The sequence below is a fragment of the Pelophylax lessonae genome (assembly GCF_965119305.1).
Source record: "Pelophylax lessonae genome assembly, chromosome: 3".
Lineage (NCBI taxonomy): Eukaryota > Metazoa > Chordata > Amphibia > Anura > Ranidae > Pelophylax > Pelophylax lessonae.
In genome coordinates, this window is record NC_138770.1 from 48,239,573 (window position 1) to 48,264,158 (window position 24,586).

Below are 24,586 nucleotides of genomic sequence, written 5' to 3' on the forward strand. Positions count from 1 at the left end.
CATTTGGCAATAATGGTTGTTATTAGGCTTTGATATGAAAGAGGACTGTTCTCATCTGAAAACAGTACTCCTCTTGGATAATCAAATTTATAACAGGCTGGAAAAAGATAAATTTCACTAGAAGACAATGCTGCGTTTTTTTTAAGCCGGTGGGGGGGGGGGGGGGGTCAGGGGGTGAAATCATGGGCCCCAGTCAGGTAGGATGTAGAGGGCCCCATGATTTCTAACAGTGGCCCTGTGTACAGCATCCAGAGAAACAAAAAGCAGGTAAAACACAGCCCCAAAACTGTCAACCACATTACACCATTTAAGTAAATGGGGATCTGCTGATTTGGGTTTGATGTTCAGCAGAAACACCAGGTCCATCTACATGAGCTCCTAAAGGGGTCAACTTTCTGGAGAACCTCTATTCATACAGCCAGGCAGACACACCACAGCAGAGAACTGAAAATGACCAGGGACCATTCTAAAGACCTAATTTTCATATTAACTGCTTTCAAAAAGGAGAAAACAACTTTCAAAAATGTTAAACATTTTTGGAGGTTGTTTTCTGCATGTAGAACAAATAATAACACTACGTAAAAATGTGACCATTCTAATTATCTTTATTAAGTAACATCAGTTGTATTGCAGACATGAAGGGAAATTCAGGCATTTGCAGGGAATCCATTTTAGCCGTAGGGGAAGCGTTTCTGGTGTGGAGCATGATTTACTCCGTCCAGATTTCTCCAATCTTCAGACTTCTTCTTCAAATGTAATATCTTTAAAAACATATAGAAGTTATTACAGTGTGGTGAGTGAGCACTTGGGAAAAAGGAAAAGAAAAAGGACCTTCAATTGGCTGGGCTTGATTTTCCATGTATACAGTGTAATAGAGGTTACCTGTAGATCTCTGTGTTCTAATTCTGTGTGTTACATGTGTTGTTTTTGTTCAGTCGTTAAGTCGTGTCCGACTCTTTGTGACTTTGCGAACCTTAGCCTGACAGGCTTTTCTGTCCTCCACTGCCTCCCGGAGCTTGCTTAACTTCATGTTCATTGTTTTGATGATGCTATCTGTCCATCTTGTTTTCTGCCATCCTCTTCTCCCTTTTCCTTCCATGTTTCCCAGCATCAGGGTCGTTTTCAATAAGTCCTCTCTTCACATTAGGTGGCCAAAGTATTCAAGTTTCAGCTTCATGATCTGTCCTTCCAGGGAATATTTAGGGTTCATTTTTTCAGGATTGACTGGTTGATCTTCTTGCCATCCAGGGGACTTTCAAGAGTCTTCTCCAATACCATATTTCAAAAGCATCAATTCTTCAGCGTTCAGCCTTCCTTATGGTCCAACTTTCCCAGCCATAGGTTACTACTGAATATACCATATGTACCTTTATTGAACTGCTGTTTACTTTTATAACATTTTATTTTTGACTCCCTTGTGTGAGGTTGTACAGTAATTCTTACCAACTATCTTGTTGTATTATAAAACAGTGGGCAGGTCAAGTGGAAGGTAAATGGGCCTATATGAGCAGGGAATTTGCTATCATAGATGTTTATGAACCTAACACACCAGGTTCTTTTCAATAACTGCTTCAGTTCACCATAACCCACCAATGTCAGAAGTGAATTATCATCAGTGAGGAATTCAGTGAAATGCTCTCGTCTCAGGAAGACAGATTTACAACTCCCAAAGCCTCATCAGGTCCAAATTGTATTCAGTCTACCAAGCTCTAAATGTGGCATCTCCTCCCTTTGAAACAGAATTTCACCCATTTTCTCCACCCCCACCAATTATTGTCTAAGCTAAATACCTTTCTAGTGTTAGCAAATCTGCTACCCCAGGAGGCTTATACTGAAACTATGTTGGTCTCAGACCACTCACCGATAATGATAATTCTCGAGGACATGGGAACAAGGAAACCCCTGACTAACTGGTCATTTATTATCTGATAATTTCATTATGAAATATGCAGATTGTAATGCCATATACATGCAGAAAATGATTTGCTTGTGGCTTATGTACTTCCAAAAAGAAAAGGCCATGATTTGATAATTGGAATATTGTCCTGTGACGTGCCAGTAAACTAAATTCAAACCATCAATTTAAGCAGAAAGAACTAGCTTCAAAAGAAACAGATCTGTGATCACTGGTTAACCCAATAAAATACCAATGTAAGGTCTTGGAAGGAGGTGGACTTTTTCAGGTTTGGCAACATGCCTGCCCCCTTCTTAGTTAAGACCAGATACAAACTGACCCAGAGAAAATAAATGAGAACTTCAGACATTTTTATAGGTAAATTTGTGGATCCGAGACAAATTCTTAGGCCAGGTCGACCTTCAGTCTCTGACAAAAGATGATTTGTCTCTGAACGTAGAGATGGAAATCGGTAATTAACCAGTCTCCTAATGCCAAATTTCAGGGCCAGATGGTCTAATATTAGAATTCTACAAAATTATTTCTAAAGACCTAAATGCTCCCTTGCGTTCTCTGCTTAATCAGACTCAGACTAAACAAGCGAAATTTACCCAATTATGGGTAATTAAACGTATATCAGCCTTTTGCCTAGAAAAAAAAAAGGTGCTTTTGAATACAGTTCTTACAGTCTCATATTAATGCTTAACTAAGATCTGAAACTGTGGTCAGAATATGAAACTGTTGTCTAAATCGATGGAAAGCAGATTTGTTATGCTCTTACCAACGCTAAACTTCCCTGCTCAGACCAGCTTTGTGGTGGGCAGAGCTGTGGTATTGAATGTCTACAAAGTAGTAGTATTGTAACAGTTTTTCTGGTTGAATCATCCCCTGCAATCCATGACGTTATTAGCATTGGATGTAGAGAAATGTAAATTGGCAATGGTTATGGAACATTCTGCAGTGTATGGGTTTCCATGGTGTTTTGTCAGCTTCTTCCAAACTTTGCATACTGTCCCAATGGCCCAAATTTGTATGTCAGGGTCCTAGTCCTTCCATGTATTGTACAAAAAGGGGAAGGCAACAGGGTTGCTCCATGGCCCCACTCCTATTAAATCTTTCTATAGAATGACTGCTACACTTTCTTGAATTACCAGCTTCTTTAGCCATCTAATAGGTAGATGTGAAAATAAAATTGCCCTTTTCACCAGCAACATCATTTTAATTTTAGCAAATCCCAAGGATCAGGTTCCTGAAAATGAGACCAATAGAGAAATGTGAGGCTTTTTCTGGCACCTAAAATAATTTTGATAAAAGTAAACTCTGGATTGGGAGCTTCAGAGTAACTTCTCCCTTCCCGTCAACAAAATAATTACAGAACTGAAGCAATAGAGGGATCTTCCTATCTTACTATTTGATAGATGCCACCTAATTAAGATGGTAAACTAGATTACTGTACCCATTGCAGACTAATACAAATGAGGCTTTCCCAACTCATAAGAGGGCTCAGTTGAGCAGATTTTTTAAACAGTGGTATTGATGGTGGTGCTGGTGCTTTCTATTCCCTCCTTGGTGGTAGAGTCCTCCCTGCCCCTTGATCTGAGGATATATTACAGGGGGAGGGGCTAGGATGAGTAGGAGAGGCATGGGAAGGAGTCGGTCTCATAGAAATAAGTGTGGATATGGACAATTGTTTCCCCCTTGCAGACCCTCCGCTATAATTGAGTTGACCTAAGATTGTAAACTACATGTGCCTACCAAGTGCTTATCATGGACTGGGACACATTTTAATGGCCTTATATCACCCTTAATTATATTATTGATTGAACACAAGCACTTTATTTTGGAATATTTTAATTTGTTTCTTTATATTGAAATACTCCTTGAGTGGTTATAGCACTTTATTTTATTAGTTTTCCCTCTTATGGTAGCTGTCCAACTGGGTCTATTGAGAACTGTTGCTGCACTACTTCAATACAAGTTTTATATTGCATTTATATTGAATTATGACCTCTGCACCACGCTGCACCCCACCTACAGACATATTTTTCCAGTCTTTGCACAGAATATATGAGTTTACAATTCAAATGGTATATTGACTCCTTGTGGGAGAGGATAGCAGCTTCATTTTCCTTATATTTCAGGAAAATGACAGCTGGGTGAAAGCATGTGTTGTTCAGCCAGCATTTTTGTTCTCAAAATAGACCCTTATATCTCAGAGACCTCTTTGAAAAAACCTGCATAACAACTGTAATGTCATCTTGATGCTCAACACAATAAGGACACACCTGCTTTAAAAAAAAATGATAGATAGATAGATAGATAGATAGATAGATAGATAGATAGATAGATAGATAGATAGATAGATAGATAGATAGATAGATAGATAGATAGATAGATAGATAGATAGACCTCCCAAGCCTATGTTCTTGATTGCAAATTGGCTGGCAGATGTAACTCACATGGCAAGGGATCGGTACACTTCCGACCGCACCATGGGATGCAGCACTTCTTCTCTCCAGGACAGTCGCTGTCAGTCGTACACAGTGGTGGCGGTGGGGGAAAAGCACATAATCGAACAGGAATTGGGCACATTCCAGATTTTACTGCAATACAAAACACAGCCAGATTAAATAATACCTTACCCCAGGATTTCCAGATCTACAGGAAATTGCAAGAAGGATTGTAAACAGGATACAGATGCAGAAAAAAGGGTCTATATGTAGACAAATATTGGACCGGATTTGGTAAAGTACATGCTCGTTGATTGATCCTCCATACCGTTCATGGTTCCTGTGATTCTCTCACTTTTACCTCCAGGCTCATCACTTTCCCTCCTAATTCCACATACGAACAATGTGTGACTGCACACCGCTTTGTGCATGGAGCTTGAACAACTTTATTGGCCTGGCAGTAACCATGTTTTGACCATTTGACCACTGTTAGATCAATGTTGGCCAAGCTCCATGGGCTTGGCGATGTGTAGCTTCCCACTTTTTTGTACATACCGAAACGACGGCATGTCTATTGCATTCAAACAAGCAAATCATATCCTTGTGGACCCTACTATGTGCATGCCCACATGTAGGATAACAGCTTAAACATACACAGATCAGCCATATCATCATGACCACTGACAGGTGAAGTGAAAAACATTGATTATCTTGTTACAATGACACCTGGAAGTGGGTGGGATATATTAGGCAGCAAGTGAACACGTTGTCCATAAAGTTGATATGTTGAAAGCAGAAAGAAAATGAGCAAGCATAAGGTTTTGAGCAACTTTGACAGGGGGCCAAATTATATTGGCTAGAAGACTGGTTCAGAGCAATTCCAAACTACAGCTCTTGTGGGATGTTCCCAGTCTGTAGTGGTCAGGACCGACCAAAAGTGGTCCAAAGAAGGAAAACTGGCTAACTGGCAACAAGGTCATGGGTGGCCAATAGAGGAGCTACTAGAGCTCAAATTGCTGAAAAACATCATGTTGGTTCTGGTAGAATGGTGTCATAACATAAAGAGCATGGCAGTTTGTTGTTTATGGGATTGTGTAGCCGCAGCCTGGTCAGGGTGGCTATGCTGACCCGTGTCCACATCCAAAAGCACCTACAAGAGGAGATGAAGGCAATATTGTTTAGATTGATGCCATTAGATTGTCACGGACACTGGCTGCAGGGACCTTTTCTGCCCACATTCACCCTGTTATTTGTTATTGCTATATTTATCTTTTGTTCCATTTTTAAGGGACTGTTTTCTTGGATTTGCCCTAAAGACTATGTCTGGTTTGTTTGATTCTGAATTATACATGGTAGTTGAAAGAGCTGGTCACATTGATCTGTTCCATGTACTCCAATGTAGGAGTTGTCGGTCTGCTACTGGGGTATCCTACTATTGTCTGTTTAATAAGGTGCTCTGTGTTTATACTTAGGATAATGTTTTAGCCTTGTTGCCGGCAGTTCAGCCACCCAGGCTGGTATAAGTACTGAGTTAATTACAATGTTAATTATATCCTACTTTTTCTACTTTCAGACGATCCCTGAAAACACATCTCTTCAGAGAAACCTATCTGGCATCCACCTAACAACTGTACTTTATTTTCTCCATCAGCCCATCCCCCACAGCTATTACCTCTTGTATCTCTTGACCCTCCCTCTTAGATTATAAGCTCTAACGAGCAGGGCCCTCTGATTCCTTCTGTTTTAAAGTGTATTGTATGTGTACTGTCTACCCTCAAGTTGTAAAGCGCTGCGTAAACTTTCGGCGCTATATAAATCCTATATAATAATAATAATGAGTTTGTGTGAGTTTGTTCAATAAAGTGTTCCAGATCTCATACAAGCTATTGTCGGCTAGTCTTGTATGTTATGCGGCTATAATATCTGATATCTATGTTCAAGAATGGACGAAGTGGTATACTGACCGAAGCACTCAAAGCACAGTGTGGGTCAGTTCCGTCACATAGATAAAACAAAAAACATAAGAAATCAATAACTCTTTGCTAAAAAGGTTTTTCAAAAGCTGGTCCTGTTATTTGCAAATAGAGTTGTCTGAGGACCAGCTCAGAGAAGTAATGGACACTTTCATATGCACAACATGGCAAAACAGAAACAAACCAAGGGGTACACTGGGACAACTAGAAAAGTTCACAAAAACTATATTCACCCTGAAAACACATAGAAAGATTCCAGCAATTGTCCAACATGGGGATCACCAATCTCTCTAGGTTTTTGCAATATCAGGAGGTGATGTGTTTGCTTAGTGGTGATTGTTGTTGTTGATTTTTGTTTTATGTGTTTAGCCACCTCAGCTCCGGAAGGTTTTACCCCCTTCATGACCAGGCCATTTTTTGCTATCCGGCACTGTGCTAAATTAAATGGCGATTGTGCGGTCATGCAACGCTGTACACAAACAAAATGTATATCGTTTTTTTTTTTCAAAAAATCGAGCTTTCTTTTGGTTGTATTTGATCATCACTGAGTTGTTTTTATTTTTTTGCGAAATAAACAAATACCAAAATACCAAAAAAGTTTGAAAGAAAAATAATTTTTTTACATTCTGCTATAAAACATATCCAATTTAAAAAAAAAATAATAATAATTTATTCATACATTTTGGCAAAAATGTATTCCGGTACATGTTTTTGATTAAAAAAAATCCCAATAAGAGTTCCTGCAAACTGTGGTATATGAACTGGAATTTTTATTTTTACATTTTTTTATACTACTAATGACGGCGATCAGCGACTTATAAGGGGACTGCGATACTGTGGCAGTCAATCTGACATTAACTGAAACTGGGGGGAACTGATTGACACTTACATCACCAGTGACACTAATACAGTGATCAGTGAAAATACTATACACCGGGGCTCAAAATTTAAATTCTTGAGTTACTAGCCAGGCCCTAAGGGTTACTCGCCACTAGTTGTCCCACCCAACCCCTACCCTGTCTTGCCCCTAATTCAGCCCCTAATCACGTCCTCATGAATTATCTCATGAAATGACACTGTTAAATGTTTTATGCAGAATTAAGTTACAAAAATAAATATTAACAATAACCCATGAATGCAGCCTGTCAGTACTCATCAGTGCTCATGAATGCAGCCTATCAGTGCCCATCAGTGCAAACTATCAGTGCAGCAGCATCATCAGTGCCTATCAATGCAGCCTAACCAGTGCCCATCAATGCAGCTTTACCAGTGCCCATCAATACAGCCTCACCAGTGCCCATCAGCGCAGCCTCATCAGTGCTCATAAATGCAGCCTCACCAGTGCCCATCAGTGACCATAAATGCCCATCAATGCAGCTTTACCAGTGCCCATCAGCGCAGCCTGACCGGTGTCCATCAGCGCAGCGTCACCAGTGCAGGGAAAGAGAGAGGGCAGGAAGAGGAGAGCCAGCCGGATCATCACACAGAGTCGGGATCGCCCACTGTGACAGCTTTAATTTGAATCGCCTGGCGCTCGCAGTCACACAAATTCCCACCTCCTGGATCGGCTCCTATGATAGACGTCACATGTCCCGGCATTGGACCATCGCTCTGTCTATCATAGGAGCCGATCCAGGAGGTGGGACTTTGTGTGACTGGGAGTGCTGGTTACACCCAGCGAATAAAATCAAAGATGTCACAGTGGGCGACCCCCACTCTGTTTGATGATCCGGCGGCTCTCCTCTTCCTGCCCCCTCTTTTCCCCTGGCCCATTGCATGGAAGAATGGCTCCCAAACAACCCCCCCCCCCCCCTCCCCGAGGCAGCCCCATACACGCCCTTATCTTTTTTACCTGAATTATTATTATTGTTATTAAAGGTCAGTCTCTTACTAAAATCACAGTGTACGTAAGGTTGGGCACCCCTGCTCTAAATAGACCCCTAATGGACTTTCAGCGATCTCTCTGTAAAAACCTGCATTACAACTGTAATGTTATCTTCATACTCAACACAATAAGGACATACAGTACCTTTGATAAGATATATTAGATTAGGATAGATAGATAGATAGATAGATAGATAGATAGATAGATAGATAGATAGATAGATAGATAGATAGATAGATAGATAGATAGATAGATAGATAGATAGATAGATAGATAGATAGACCTCTCAAGCCTATGATGTTGATTGAAAATTGATTGGCAGTAGTAACTTACATGGTGAGGGATCGGTACACTCTGGATAGCACCATGGGGTGCAGCACTTCTTCTTTCCAGGACAGTCACTGTCACTCGTACACTTTGGTGGCGGTGGGGGAAAAACACATTTTTTAACATGTTGTGGGCACGTTCCACATTTTACTGCAATACAAAACAGAGCCAGATTAAATAATACTTTACCTCAGGATTTCCAGATCTACAGAAAACAGGATACAGATGCAGAAAATAAAGCTCTTTATGTAGACAAATATTGGACCTGATTTGGTAAAGCACATTCTCGTAGGTTGGTCCTCCATACCGCCCATGGATCCTGCGCTTCTCTCACTCTCACCTCCGGGCTCATCACTTTCCCTTCGTATCCCACATATGAAAAATGTGTGGCTGCACACTGCTTTGCACATGGAGCTTGAAAAACTTTATTGATCTGGCAGCAGCCAAGTTTTGACCACTGCTAGATCAATAAAGTTGACCAAGCTCCACGGGCTTGGCGATGTGTTGCTTTCCGCTTTTTCGTACATGCCCAAACAACAGCACTTCAGATGCATTCAGACAAGCAAATCATATCCCTGTGGACTCTACTATGTGGATGCACACATGTAGGCTACAGCTTATATATATATATATATATATATATATATATATATACATAAATATATATCGACCAGCCATGTCATTATGACCACTGACTGGTGAGTAGCAAGTGAGTAACATTGATTATCTCGTTACAATGGCACCTGAAAGAGGGTGAGATATATTAGGCAGAAAGTTAACATGTTGTCCATGAAATTGATGTGTTGAAAGCAGAAATAATGGACAAACATAAGGATTTGAGGACTTTGCCACGGTCCAAATCCTATTAGCTAGAAGACTGGGTCAGAGCAACTCCAAGACTGCAGCTCTTGTGGGATGTTCCCTGTCTGTAGTGGTCAGGACCTACCAAAACTGGTCCAAGGAAGGAAAACTAGCGAGTTGGCAACAAGGTCATGGGCAGCCAAGGCTCACTGATGCTTGTGAGGAAGGAAGACTGGCCTGTGTAGTCCGATCCAAAAGAGGAGCTACTGGAGCTCAATTTGCTGAAAAAGATAATTCTGGTTCCGGTAGTCAGGTGTCAGAACACACAGAGAAAAGCAGTTTGTTGTTTATGGGGTTGTGTAGCCTCAGACTGGTCAGGGTGTCCATGCTGACCCTTTTTCACAGCCAAAAATGCCTACAATGGGCAGATGAGCATCAGAACTGGACCATGGAGCAATGGAAGAAGGTGGCACGGTCTGATAAATGTAAGAATGGGTTGAGGAACACAACAACAAGCTCAAGGTGTTGACTTCAAATTCTCCAGATCTTAATCGAGCATCTGTGGGATGTGCTGAAAAAACATTTCATCAATGGAGGTTGGGAAACTATTTGTGGAGGCTGCCAAATGGTAGGCTTGGGCAGCCTGATAGTATTGCTTTTGGTGTGGTTAGTGTCTTGACACGGCTAGGATTAGGTTTTTGAATTTTTTTTTGAACTGTTTAGTTTTGGAGCTCTGCACAGCCCTGTAAATAGCACCAAAAAAAAAAAACACACCACTGTTTGTCACTATATTACCAGACTGGTAACAGTGCCTGAAAAGGTTGAGCATTATACCCTCTGCTTGCCTCCAGCTCACATATTGTGGAGGACTGTGGGCAGTTTTAGCAAGAAACTGCTATTTAAAGGGGAAGTAGCCAAAGTGACAGAAAATGGAGAAGATCGTAAAGCAATTGGTGTTGTCCAACATTGCACAACAGCAAAACTGAACTGTAACAGACAAATACCCAATATCAGGACATGATCAATGCTGTGCAGGAACAAAGGCACACAGCGTTTGAAAAATTAGCAAGTGATTCAGCCTGGCATAGAGGTTTCCTGCTAAAGCCGCAGGTGTTCTTGACAACTCTGCAGCCATCCATGTGGGTCACTTCCTATCCAAGATGTCCTCTGATGATGACCCAGAGGCCTTTCTGCTAACATCTGGAAGAACTGCCGAGAGAAAAGGTTGGCCTAAAAGGAAAAGTGGGCAGGATTGATGGCACCCTTGCTATCTGAGAAATCACAGAAAGCCTACTATGATTTGGAGTACGCATAAGCTATTAACTTTGACATGGTCAAGCGGGAAATACTGTCACAGCTGGGTGTTACGTTGGCAGCAAAAGCACAGTGGGTCAGCAGCTGGTCCTTCCAATTAGAGAAGTCACCACAGTCATAGATGCCTGCCCTCATCCACCTGGTCCAGAAGTGGCTGCAACTGGTGTCCCAGGCTAGGCCACAGAGCATGTGATTATGGATCTCTACCTAAGGCCCTTGCCTATGACAGCAATCCTGCAAAAATGGGTGAGTCAAGGGGACTCTTGTGGAGCTTGTTGAAAGGTTCTATGCAGCTGAGAACTTGGTAGTTTCTGCTACAGGCCCAAGGACTTTCCACCCAAAGCTATGGTCTTCCTCCCACAACTGCTATGACTGTGCCAGAGGACGTGGGTGGTAAGCATGATAGGTAGGCAGGGGGAAAACTGTTGGTGTCAGGTCTAGAGATTGGTGTCCCAAACCAGAGAAGTTATTGCCTGTCATCAAACCTGATGACACCTCACACTCTCAGGTCCTGCTTACCAGATAGCCAGTGACTCCCTATTAGAGTGGTCAACCTGCGCTTGTGTGTATTCCAGCTCACCAGCATGAACGATCAAACGATCATACTCCAACACAAGGCCCCATCCAGTATACAGCACAGCCCGGGATGGATGTCAATAGGGTAAACTCCAAATACTCCAAAGCTCTGGATAGGTTCAATATATACAAACAAGGATGGCCACAATAGTGTGGTATTGTATAAAAACATATATTTATTAACCACTTTACCGCTGAGTACCGTAGTACTACTGCGGCAAAGTGGTTCGTTATCGTCTGACGACGTAGACCTACGTCGTCAGACACTCCCCCTTCTCGGCGGCACGCGCGCCGCCGGAGGCTCGCTCCCGCTGTTTTCACTCACAGCGGGAGTCGGGCCAGGGGAGGAGCAGCGGCGATCGCCGCCGCTCTTCCCCGATCGTCGGGGATCTAGTGTGGAGATCCGCCCGCCTGTGTAAACACAAGCGGGCGGATCTCCTAAGTGACAGGCAGGGTCAGATTGCAGGGTTCAGCATAGCTGTACCCTGGATCTGTCCTTGTGTCACACAGTCACCTCCCCCCCCACACGTCAGTAAGCACCAGGCATACATTAACCCCTCCCTCTCCAATAAAATTAACCCCTTCCCTGCCAGTGTCATTTTTACAGTAACAGTGCATATATATAGCACTGATTACTGCAGTAATGTCACTGGTACCCCCAAAAGTGTCAAAAATGTCAGTCAAGGGTCCGATCTGTCCGCCGCAATGTCGCAGTCCCGCAAAAAAAATCGCAGATCGCCGCCATTACGCGTTAAAAAAAAAACACCAAAAATGACAGAAATCTTTCCCGTAGTTAGTAAACGCAATAACTTTTGCGCAAACCAATCAAAATACGCTTATTGTGATTTTTTTTATCAAACATAGGTAGCATAAAACAAATTGGCCAAAAATTAAAAAAAAATTAGATTTTTACATATTTTTTGGGAGGAATTTCATATAAAAAAATGTTAAAAATATTGTTATTTTTTCAAAATAAACGCTATTTTTTTGTTTATAGCGCAAAAAGTAAAAATCGCATAGGTGATCAAATACCACCAAAAGAAAGCTCTGTTTGTGGGAAAAAAAAGGACGTAAATTTCGTTTGGGTACGGCGTCGCACGACCGCGCAATTGTCAGTTAAAGTCGCACAGCGCCGAATCGCAAAAAGTGGCCCAGACGTAAGACAGCAAAATGCTCTAGTGGTAAAGTGGTTAAAAAGGATGTTTTTAAACAGTATCACACAATTGTGGCTATCCTTGTTTTTATCTATTGAACCTATCTGGAGCTTTGGAGTATTTGGAGTTTACCCTATTGACATCCACCCCGGGCTGTGCTGTATACTGGATGGGGCCTTGTGTTAGAGTATGATCATTTGATCGTTAATGCTGGTGAGCTGCAATACACACAAGCGCAGATTGACCACTCTAATAGGGGGTCACTGGCTATCTGGTAAGCAGGACCTGAGCTTTTATTATTATTTTTTTTATAATGTCACTATTATGTTTTAAATGATTTTTTGAAGTATATTTTCTGTACTTTACACCGCCTTGATGTTAGCGCTACACATTATTATATTATTGCTGTTTTTTGGTTTTCTATAGATCAAGTGTATTTGCTGCTTTCTTTTCTTTCATCACCTATTTCTTTTCATTTTTATATTCATCACCTAGCGCAGGATTTTTGGATTATTTTTTATCTTGGCACAGTGCACAGCAGCTTTTTTTCTATTACATTGTTTCTGACGTGGATTTATTGATAAGATTTATTGATAAGATAAGATATAAGATTTCTACTGTCATCAGACCTGACTGGGGAAACATTAACCACTTAAGCCCCGGAAGATTTTACCCCCTTCCTGACCAGGGCCTATTTTGCGACTCGGCACTTTAACGGACAATTGCGCGGTCGTGCGACACTGTACCTAAACCAATTTGACGTCCTTTTTTTCTGACAAACAGAGCTTTCTTTTGGTGGTATTTGATCACCTCTGCGATTTTTTGATCATGCGCTATAAACAAAAAAAGAGCGTCAATTTTGCAAAAATAACAATATTTTTTACTTTTTATATGAAATTCCCCCCAAAAAATGTAAAAATCAAAATTTTTTTAACATTTTTGGCCAATTTGTTTTATGCTTCCTATGTTTGGTAAAAAAAAAAAATCGCAAAAAGCGTATTTTGATTGGTTTACACAAAAGTTATTGCGTTTACTAACTAAGGGAAAGATTTTTGTCATTTTTGTTGGGTTTTTTTAACGCGTAGTGGCGGCGATCTGCGATTTTTTTTGCAGGACTGCCACATTGCGGCGGACAGATCGGACCCCTGACTGACATTTTTGACACTTTTGGGGTTACCAGTGACATTACTACAGTAATCAGTGCTATACATATGCACTGTTACTGTAAAAATAACACTGGCAGGGAAGGAGTTAACTTTATTTGAGAGGGAGGTGTTAAGTGTGTCCCTAGGGTCGTGCTTCTAACTGTAATTGGATGTGGCTACAGGTGTAAGAACAGTGATCAACGGTCCTACATAGCAGAACCGTATGATCTCCATTCTTACACAGGAGAGAATGACAGGCGGCTGTGTTTACATTAGCCGCCTGCCTTTCTCCCGCTCTAACGGACATTCGGGAGTGCCCGGCGGACATCGAGTCCACCGGGCACACGCGCGCCGGGGGTCCGTGAGCGAGCGGGAGCGGGCGTGCGTCTCCGGCGGCGCACGCTCGCTCCCTAGAGCCTCACAGGCTAGCGATGTAGACCTACATCGATTTGCCTGTGAGGGGCTGACTGTCGACGTAGATCGGCGTTAGGCAGTCGGCAAGTGGTTAATATATCGTGGCAGAGTGCACAACAGCTTTTTTTTCTATTACATTGTATCTGACGTGGATTTATTGATAAGAATTATGGATAAGATAAGAGATAAGATTTCTACTGTCATCATACCTGACTGGGGAAACATTAAGCATTTCCATTGCCAGGATCTTGGACCTGTGGCAGCAAACTGTCCATTAACTGATGAGCCTATGCAATGTGACTTTTCTTTCAGGGATAGATGGCAGTCTTTGTTTGCCACTGTTTCAAGCACTGCTGTGCCAGAAATAGTAAATCACAAGTCCCGTGTGGGGGTGAATGATATGCCTATTATGGCTTTGCGGTACTGTGATCCATCTGGTCAGAGTTGTACTCCACCTGGTGCATGATATAAAAATTGGCAAGGATTTCCCTAATTTTTGAGAACTTTGGAATCATCCAGACTTAGTCACAGTATCTGATTCAGAGGCAGACCCAGAATCCTTGGCCTGTGCAGAAAATTTGGCTTCAGAGCACTCGTCTCAGGGGTCCCCAGATTTTTCTTTCTCTGTTTTGGCAGGAGAACTGGAGGATTATAGGGAAGTCCACTCTGCTGACAGCCGTCTGCTGACACTAAGGTTAAGCCTAGTACACACGGCCGACCGATCGTCCATCTTTTGTCCAGAGTGGTGTTTTGTTGGTTGGAATGTGCCTAGACTGCACATGAATTTTCTCGCCCGACAAAATTCTACTTCAGAAGTGATGTCATGTGTTGGTTTGCTTTCTTTGTGTTCTTTCTTCACTGAGCATGCCCAGTCTTGCTCATTAGATTTTTCCCTGTCGAAATCTGTACTGACTGCACGAAAATCGGACGTGTTTTAATGGCAGACAAAAATTTTATACCCCGCACACCAGATTTTTTTCGGCCGAAAAGTCGGAGTCGGTTGTCGGAAGCATCATACTAACAAGCCGAAAATCGGCAGATCGGTCGTCGGATGAAAATTCCCTGCCGATTTTCGACGCGTGTGTACGAGGCTTTACGCTGTATGAAAAGGATGAATTGATTAAGCAGCTAGTGGTCCCTAAGCTATACAGAAGGGGTAGTACTGGAACTTGCCCATGGTCACTTGATGGGAGGTAATTTGGGTGTTGAAAAAAACACTGAAAGTATTATACAAGTTCTACTGGTCTGGGGCACAAAATTGAGAATTATTGTAAATCCTGTGCAGTATGTCAAAGATCTGCACCTCCGCTCCCCGTAGACGTCCTATGACGAAACGTACGTAGGGCGGAAACCCACGTCACTTCCGGTCCGCAGCTCGCCTAGGCTTGGAACGCAGAAGCTTCCCCGGCGCAGACTGCCACCATCTGAAGGGATCTGTTGCATCTACTACTCAAGCGTGAGTCGCTACTATCTTCTTGTATACCCGCTCTTCACTTATCACACTAAGAAGCCTTTTTCTTCCCTTTGTACCCAGATGGGATCTTTTTGGTCCGTAGGGACCGTCAGCAGGCAGGTTTGAGGATCACACCTACATCCTGCCTTTTGGCTTACACTACATATCATCTGTGGCCTTAGGGTAAGTGTGACACCTAGTGTTTGAATTGGAGAATTACATCCCAAAAGGTATACAATTAGCATTCTCACTGCTCCTATGATTTATGACTGATTTACTACTTATCTATTCAGTATTATTTATTTAGCATCACCTATCTATTCAGCATTTTTATTCCACACTATTTATTCAGCATCACCTATTGGAAATCACAACCACTAATCCTGTATATATACTTTTTACCATATCTCACATTTGTTATTTATTTATCTATTTATTCATTGTCTCGGCTTGAATTTTTTATATTTACTTATTTATTCACATACACAATTTTATATGTGACATTTTGTACGCACTAAGCACTTTTTCCTCTTCACCCGCATCTTTGCACATGCGTTAGGTAGCGCCGCATTCCAACTTTTCACCCCCACACTAAAGATCTGCACTGTCCCACTAACCCTAACCCTAAGTCTTCTACTGCTGTTTCCAATTATTGAAGTGGCCTTTGAGAGAACTGCCATGGACCGTGCGGGTCCACTTCCCAAGTTTTCCCAGGGCCATCAGCATATTCTAGTTATCATCGATTTTTCTACCTATTACCCTGAGACAATTCCTCAGTGTGATACATCTGCCAAGAACATCACCAAGTAATGGTTCCTGGTGTTCAGTTGTATCAGAGTCCCTAAGGAGGACCTCCATGAATGACCAAGTCCAACAAACAAGAAACAGGTCAGAGCTTTTCTTGGCATAATAGGTTACTATAGAAGACTTATCCCTAATTTTGCAACTCTGAAAACCCTGTTGACTGACCTTACAAGAAGTAAAAACTCAGCTAAGGTCATATGATCCCCAGAAGCGGAAGAACCTTTCCAAGTCCTATCTGTTTGGGATTATATGCACGTTATTTTCACATCTATTTATACACACGTTGTGATCGACCGATATTGTTTTTTGGTTGCCGATACCAATACCGATATTTTGGCCAATGCATATCGGTATCTGCCGATATTTTCATACATTTAAAAAATATTTTTTTTTTACTTTACAGGTAATCTTGTGGAGGGATCTGGGGGTCTAAAAGACCCCAAACCCCTCCTTGGCACTTAAAGGCATTCCAAACGCCAAGTTTGGCTGTGTTGAATGCTGTCATTTTTTTTAATCTGGCGCCAGTACCCAGAAGTGATGTCATGACATCACTTCCGGGTTTTTGCATGGAGACGCGATCAGAGCCGAATGCGGCTTTGATCGGGTCTTCGGCGGCCATGCAGGCTGGTTGCCCAGGTCTCCCGGTGGGACGGGAGACCCGGGCGAGCCATGGAAGACGGCGGGAGGGGGGGGACGTCCCCTCTCGCTCCTTGTAATGACAGACAAATGGCTTCTCAGCCGCATCGGTTGTCATTCCAAGACAGCCGACCCTCGGCTTTGGATGCCGGTACTGGGGTGATGCCTCTAGCTGCAGGCATCACTCTGGTGCAAGCACTTTCCCGAAATATCGGTAACCTCCGGGGCCAATTCCGATATATCGGGGAAAGTGCATATCAGCCCTCGATAGATCGGCTTTGCTGATAATCCGGCGATCCCTAATACACAGTCCCCCTCACCTATTCATTCACGGTACACCCGTTATGTATGCATTACTTTGATAACCGCAGCTCCATTTTTATTTCACTCCATTCAAATAATTATAAGCTAAAACATTAATAAGGTTTACATATGTAAACACTATGAAATACTGCATCATACTACAATACCTTCATAAAGTTCAGTGAAAATATTTTTGGGTATACAGCAATTTCCAAATCACAAGAGACATTCCATTACCTGTCACTGTTGGCTTGCACTGGAGCCTGCACCCGTAATAACAGCAGCGGTCGGTGCCTTGGCATTGGTCATCACTGTGGCACTCAAAGGGTGCGGGTTTGATAGTAATACACTTTGAGTGATCGAAGTATGGGCAGGTATTTTCCTTGGCTGCAGAGAGAGAAAATTGCTGTGATAAGGATGGAAGGAAATAGAGACTGAGAAAAGGCCGGTCTATGAGGAGTGATATGTACAGAATAAAGAGTAGTAAGTGCAGGCCAGGACTATGAAGGGTGATGAGAGCAGGATAGGGCTATGAAGGGTTATGAGAGCAGGATAGGGCTATGAAGGGTTATGAGAGCAGGATAGGGCTATGAAGGGTGATGAGAGCAGGATAGGGCTATGAAGGGTAATGAGAGCAGGATAGGGCTATGAAGGGTGATGAGAGCAGGATAGAGCTATGAAGGGTGATGAGTGCAAGATAGAGCTATGAAGGGTGATGAGAGCAGGATAGAGCTATGAAGGGTGATGAGTGCAGGCCGGGACTATGAAGGGTGATGAGAGCAGGATAGGGCTATGAAGGGTGATGAGAGCAGGATAGGGCTATGAAGGGTTATGAGAGCAGGATAGGGCTATGAAAGGTGATGAGTGCAGGTGGAGACTATGAAGGGTAGTGAGTGCAGGCTGATGGGTGTAGCTTGAAACTATGATGGTTGAGGATTGTAGGATAGGACTATGCAGTTGCGGCTGGTGCATATGGGGCGCATCCATGCGTCCGGCCCCCTAATCTACATGTGGGGTGCTGGATGCATGGACTTCAATAGGGTTTTTTTTTTTTGTTTTTTTTTTAGCCATGTGATTAGAGCTAGAGGCTCTAATAGGCTAAAAGCCCTGAGCCCACCCAGTTGTGTGACAATAGCGAATGAAAATTCGCTATTGTCAGACGGATCCTCCTCCTGGCCAATCAGTAAGCGGGTTCTGAGACCTGTTTCCCGATTGGCCAAAAGGAGAAGCCTTGCCATTGGGCATGGAGGAGGAGACACAGAAGACGGGGAAGAAGCCGCTGCCGTCGCGGTTCGCCTGCTGCAGATGGGTGAGTGAGCCAGGGGGGGGGGGGGCTGTACTGTCATGTCATGCTATGCTGTGGGTCCTGTACTGTAATGCTGTGTGTACTGTGTGCAGCCTGGTGTGGCCTGGGGGGGGGGGGGTGTATGGTGTTTTTACAACAGGAAGAATGGAGAATATGGAGACATGTCTGAGTTCAAATCTCTGTCTCTCTCTGTCTCGGACACAAAGCAAAGCAGGGCCCAATTTTATGAAATCATTGCATTCCCAGAGAGATTGTAAAAATTTACCGTCCAATGGCAGGAGACATCGTCTTCTACCCCCTGAGAAGCAGCACTTCATCTTCCCTTTGCAGTCTCGGTCTCTCTTACATTCATGCTGTAACCCGGAGCCATCAACCGGGTAATCCACATTTGCAGGACATGTTCCTTGTTTCTGAGGGATGAGTATACCTGGGCGGGCTATAAGACGAACAACAGATATTTGCTTAGAACTTCATTTTAGAGCAGACCAGTACATGGCCATAAGTTTGTAAACACCTGCCCATCACATCGCTATACAGTATAAGTTTGTTGTACATGCAAAACCAGGTGCAAAAAATCAAGCACACAGCCGTGCAATGTTCTTTGGCAGACATTACCATATACAGACAACTGTGCTTCCAACCTTGTGGTAACGGTATAGAGAAGACCCTTCTCTGTTCAAAGATGACTGCACCCCTGTGTACAAAGCCAGCTCCATAAAGATATGGTTTGACTAGTTTGGTGTGGAGGAACTGGAGTGGCCTGTACAGAGAACTGACCTCAACCCTACTGAACTCCTTTGGACCTAAACCCTACTGAACACCTTTGGACCTCAACCCTGCTCAACACCTTTGGACCTCAACCCTGCTCAACACCTTTGGACCTCAACCCTACTGAACACCTTTGGACCTCAACCCTAATGAACACCTTTGGACCTCAACCCTACTGAACACCTTTGGACCTCAACCCTGCTGAACACCTTTGGACCTCAACCCTGCTGAACTCCTTTGGACCTCAACCCTGCTGAACACCTTTGGACCTCAACCCTGCTGAACTCCTTTGGACCTCAACCCTGCTGAACACCTTTGGACCTCAACCCTACTGAACACCTTTGGACCTCAACCCTATTGAACACCTTTGGACCTCAACCCTGCTGAACTCCTTTGGACCTCAACCCTGCTGAACACCTTTGGACCTCAACCCTGCTGAACACCTTTGGACCTCAACCCTGCTGAACACCTTTGGACCTCAACCCTACTGAACACCTTTGGACCTCAACCCTACTGAACACCTTTGGACCTCAACCCTATTGAACACATTTGGACCTCAACCCTACTGAACACCTTTGGACCTCAACCCTACTGAACACCTTTGGACCTCAACCCTACTAAACACCTTTGGACCTCAACCCTATTGAACACATTTGGACCTCAACCCTACTGAACACCTTTGGACCTCAACCCTGCTGAACACCTTTGGACCTCAACCCTACTGAACACCTTTGGACCTCAACCCTACTGAACACCAATGATGGAAGTAACTGCGTTTAAGTAAACTGCGTTACTTAACGCAGTTACTTTTGAGGGTAACGAGTAATCTATCTGATTACTCGTTCCCTCCCTGTAACGCCGTTGCCGCTACTTTTGACTGCGTTGCCGCAATTACATCTACCGCCACCAGATGGCAGTAGTTGTAATTGTAATTTCCCCTCTCCAGGGCCGGTACAAGGGGTGGGCGGAGAGGGAACCTGCCCTGGGCGGAGTGTTGAGGGGGGCGGGGAGCTTCAGCTCCTTTTGCATCTAAATGACAGGCATGGTTGACAGTTGTCACCCAAATGATCTGGGCATAGTTGTTGCCGACTGTCCCCGCCCGCTGGTTTGCCCTCCACCTGCAGTGCTTGCTTCTGTATTCTTTCATCATTCTGGGTCTGGTCTCGGCATTTTCCGACAGCTTCTGTTCCCGTCTGTAGCACTTCCCTAGACTTTGTGCTACGGGTCTGATAGGTGGTGGGCGGGCCTTGGGCGGGGACAGAAGCAGTCAGGAATTGCAGAGACTAGACCTGGAATGATGAAAGCATACAGAAGTAAGCACTGCAGGTGGTGGGTGGGGACAGATGTCGTCATGCTGGGACTAAACCTGATGTAAGAACACTGACTGAAGCATTACAGGTAGAGTGCAATGTTGTTCTGCTATTTTTACCTGGAAATGATTGCAGAATCAAGGAGTACTCAGTGGACTTTTTAATAGTTCCTAAAGTGACTTTGTGCTATTGGATTAGTTATGTTGGAGGCACTGTGCTTTATTCATTTGCCTGCTTACTATTAGGGCTCATTTACACTTGCAGGCACGGCTGAGCCTCATTTTAATCACTCCCTTCCTCTCCCCTAGGCTGCAAAGTGTTCAGATGCCACAGTCATGATGCTTTGTATTGAGGCTGCAGGAACAATGCCTGTATGTGCATTACAGTTGTGCTGCATTTAGAGGATTGAAACAGGTGATGAGGAGGTGACATATCACCTCCATATTGCCGCCTGGCACACACCTCTAAAAAGTGATCTCTAAAAAGTGACAATATTTGAAACCTACTGTATTATCTTTTTTTTTTATAATAATGATGTCCTTTAACCACTTCAGCCCTGGAAGGTTTTACCCCCCTTAATGACCAGGCCATTTCGGAATTCGGCCGAATTTCGAACAGCCAATGTTCGGGTTGAACCGATGGTCGACCCGAACCGTTCGATCATCCCTATTCATGACCAGACCTTTTTTGCTATTTAGCACAGTGGTACTTTAACTGGCATTTGCTCAGTCATGCAACACTGTACACACATTATTTATATTATAATTATAATTATATTTATATTCTTTTTTTCACACAAATAGAGCTTTCTTTTGGTGGTATTTTGTCATCACTTTTTTTTTTTTTTTATTATATAAACAAGAAAATTAAAAAAATTGAGAAAAAAATATTTTCTTCTTACTTTTATAAAACATATCCAATAAAAAAAAAAAAAAATTCATAAAATGTAATTTCTTCATATTTAGGCCAAAATTTTCTCTGCTACAAGTCTTTGGTAAAAAAAAAAAAAAAAAAAAAAAACATTCCAATAAGTATATATTAATTGGTTTGTGTGGAAGTTATAGTGTCTACAAACTAAAGTATATATACTGGAATTTACTCAGCTATAGATGCTATACTAGTAAGGGCAGTGATAAGCGACTTTTAGTGGGACTGTAAAAGTGTGGCGGACAATCTGGTGTTAATTGACGCTGGCTGGCAGGGCCACTAACTGACACTGACGTTGTTAGTGACACTAATACAGTGATCAGTGATAATACTGTACACTGACACTGTACTAATGACACTGGCCGGGAATGGGTTATCATCAAGGGGCAATCAGGGCCGGCGCTAGACTGTTTTATGCCCTAGGCAAGATCAGCTACTTGCGCCCCCCCCCCCCCAAAAAAGAATAAATAAAAAGGGAAGGGGTTAAAAACTGCTCTATGTCATATCCAGTGACCCTGATCTGATGGTTCCTCCATGTAATGCTGTCATACCCAGTGATCCCAATGTTCCTCTATGTCACATCAGGGGTCCCTGATGTTCCTCTATGTCATACCCGGAGACCCTGATGTTTTTCCATGTCACACCTGGGGACCCTGATGTTCCTCCATGTCACACCTGGGGACCCTGATGTTCCTCCATGTCACACCTGGGGACCTCAATCCCCAATGGCACACCCAGGGATCCAAATTCCTCATGCACACCTGGTGACCCCAAACCCCTGTTACACTTGTGACCCCTCTCCCCCCATGTCACACCTAGTGACTCCAATTCCCCATGGCACACCTGGTGACCCCAATTCTCTTTCACACCAGGGATACTCCATGTCACACCCAGGGACCCTGATTGCCTGTTCTGGGGACACTTACTGGGCAGTATGAAGAGAGTGGCCTGCACTCTGCCCTCCTTCACTGTGATCCTGCTGATTCCTTCTCCCAGAACACTCCTCTCCTGGACCACAGTGCTCACCACAGCTCCAACCGGCTCCTGGTGGAGGGAGACGCAGCAGTCAGAGAGTTCCGCACCTCCTTCATCACCAACCTCCTCAGACCATTCCGTTACCTGGTCGCTTCTGCTCCAGTAAAGGTGCCGCCCTCCAGTGCCGATCTCCGGCTCAGGTTCAGCTCTCCTCCGCTCCCTGCTTAATACCGACCCAGGGAAATGAACGGCTGCCCACCAGCTCAGATTAGAGAGTCACTTCCCGCCCAAGGATTAGGCCACTCAGCTCCAGACGAAGAGGATCATTATGCAGCTAGCACTCCGGTGCGCTCCTTTCCTGCCCCTTTGGGGCTCCCCCAACAATGGTGGAAAGCCAGGGCCTGGTAGTTCTGCCACTGCCCCAGACACCTGGCATCTTCCTATGTCCCTTCTTCCTCCCCCACTGCCGCCCCTTTCCTCAGCTCACAAGGATCATTCATGACGGAGAGTGAGTGGTGACTCGTGGCTGCACCCCTAGGTGGCAATGCGCCCTAGGCGGCTGCCTAGTTTGCCTAGTGGAAGCACCGGCCCTGGGGGCAATCAAGGGGTGAACTGTGTGTCTAATAAGTGTTATGTGTGTAATGTGTGCTGCTTTTACTAACAGATCTGGCTGTTTTTTCCCCCTGCTTTCCAGGGAGAAGAAACAGGCAGATCGCTGTCCAGTGTACACAGAGTTCTGTGTGTTTGTAAACACAGAACTCTGGTTGTGATTGGACACAGCTAATCAGCAGGTTTCAGCCAAAAGGATTGGCTGAAACCTGATGCTAAACTCATGCTGTGTCCAATCACAGCACGGGTCAGCAATGAAAACCAGGAAGAACACTGTGGTGAATGGGTACCTGGCTGTGCCGCCTGGCTGTGCTCACAGTTCATCTACTGTGAGGGGGTCAGCAAGAAGCTAATATATCCAAGACATATACATTGATAACTTGGTTGAGTCATCACCTGTATTTTACATTATTTCAAATACTTACCGAAAGCTTCTATATCCTCGGTGGGGTCTTCAGTGGTTCGATTGACAGCAGTGGCTCCGGCACAGAACAGGAGGAGTAGCAGGAGGGATCCGGTCTCTGGAGACATCTTCAATTCCTAGAAATCTCTTTGAGAAGTCAGTGAGATGAGGAGGCTCATATATAGACCGAATGAGTAAGAAGGAAGGGAGGCACCAGGAACAGGGAAGAACCTTACACAATGGATGATTGCAAAAGAAAAGGTTTCATACATACTTTGCCACTCAACTTGCATAATTGGGTCCATTAAATGACATTCCTTATTTTAATTGGTGTTAGGAGGCACTTAGAACAGGGCAGAACCTGCTCCTATACCGTAGATGATTGCAAAAGAAGATTCTTCTTATTTACTTTACCATGGTGGAATATACAGTACTTGACCTTTGGCTCCTATATGGAAGAAGGAAGGGAGGCACTGAGAACAGGACAGCACCTGCTTCTATATAATAGAAGTGTGCAAACGAAGACTCGAAAATTTGCATTTCTGTCCAGGCAATCTTTCTTGGACTACACAGGCAAGTGGGTGACCTAAATTTCCTTTACTGCAGTTAAAGCGGTTATAAATCCCCCAGGGCTTACTTAAACTTACAGGTACAGGCTTACCTGTAGGTACAGTAAATATCTCCTAAACGTGCACCGTTTAAGAAATATTTACTTTAGTAGCAGCCGGTGACATCACTGGAGCATGCGCACTGTGCTCTCAATGGATGGCGTGCCGTCCACTGGCAGAGCCGTGCCGCGGCCATGACTCCCACAGGCATTTTTTTTGTGTCCCAGCAGGTCAAACAGCTGAAGTCCACAAACCCGGAAAGAAGACCAGGTGAAGAAGGATATATGTTATACTACTGCACGTTGTTGTACCATCACTCGAAACATCAGTACACAGCTTCATTGTACTGTGTTGTACCCTCTGACCTGAATATTCTTAGGGGGAGGCACCCTCCACAATGTATTTGACTTTACTACTGCCCACTGATGCTGTGGGAGGGCACCCCATGTATACGCCCCCAGGAGGAGGGCCTTGCCCCAATCTGTGTCTCGTTACAATTATCATTGTCTAGTATTTAAGTAAGGGCCTGGACATGTGCTTTTAGGCTCTGA

General features: G+C 43.8%; 1 protein-coding gene across 1 annotated transcript; it reads right to left on the reverse strand.

The window, feature by feature from the left end:
- Positions 1 to 671: 671 nt before the first annotated feature.
- On the reverse strand, positions 672 to 23,594 carry LOC309550305 (uncharacterized protein; the record flags this gene model as incomplete). Its single annotated transcript, XM_082250707.1, has 5 exons — positions 23,450 to 23,594; positions 18,701 to 18,871; positions 17,367 to 17,516; positions 4,386 to 4,497; positions 672 to 804 (listed from the first exon to the last, which is right to left on the reverse strand). The coding sequence occupies exons 1-5, from the start codon at positions 23,553 to 23,555 to the stop codon at positions 672 to 674; spliced, it is 672 nt and encodes a 223-aa protein (XP_082106833.1). The 5' UTR covers positions 23,556 to 23,594.
- Positions 23,595 to 24,586: the final 992 nt, after the last annotated feature.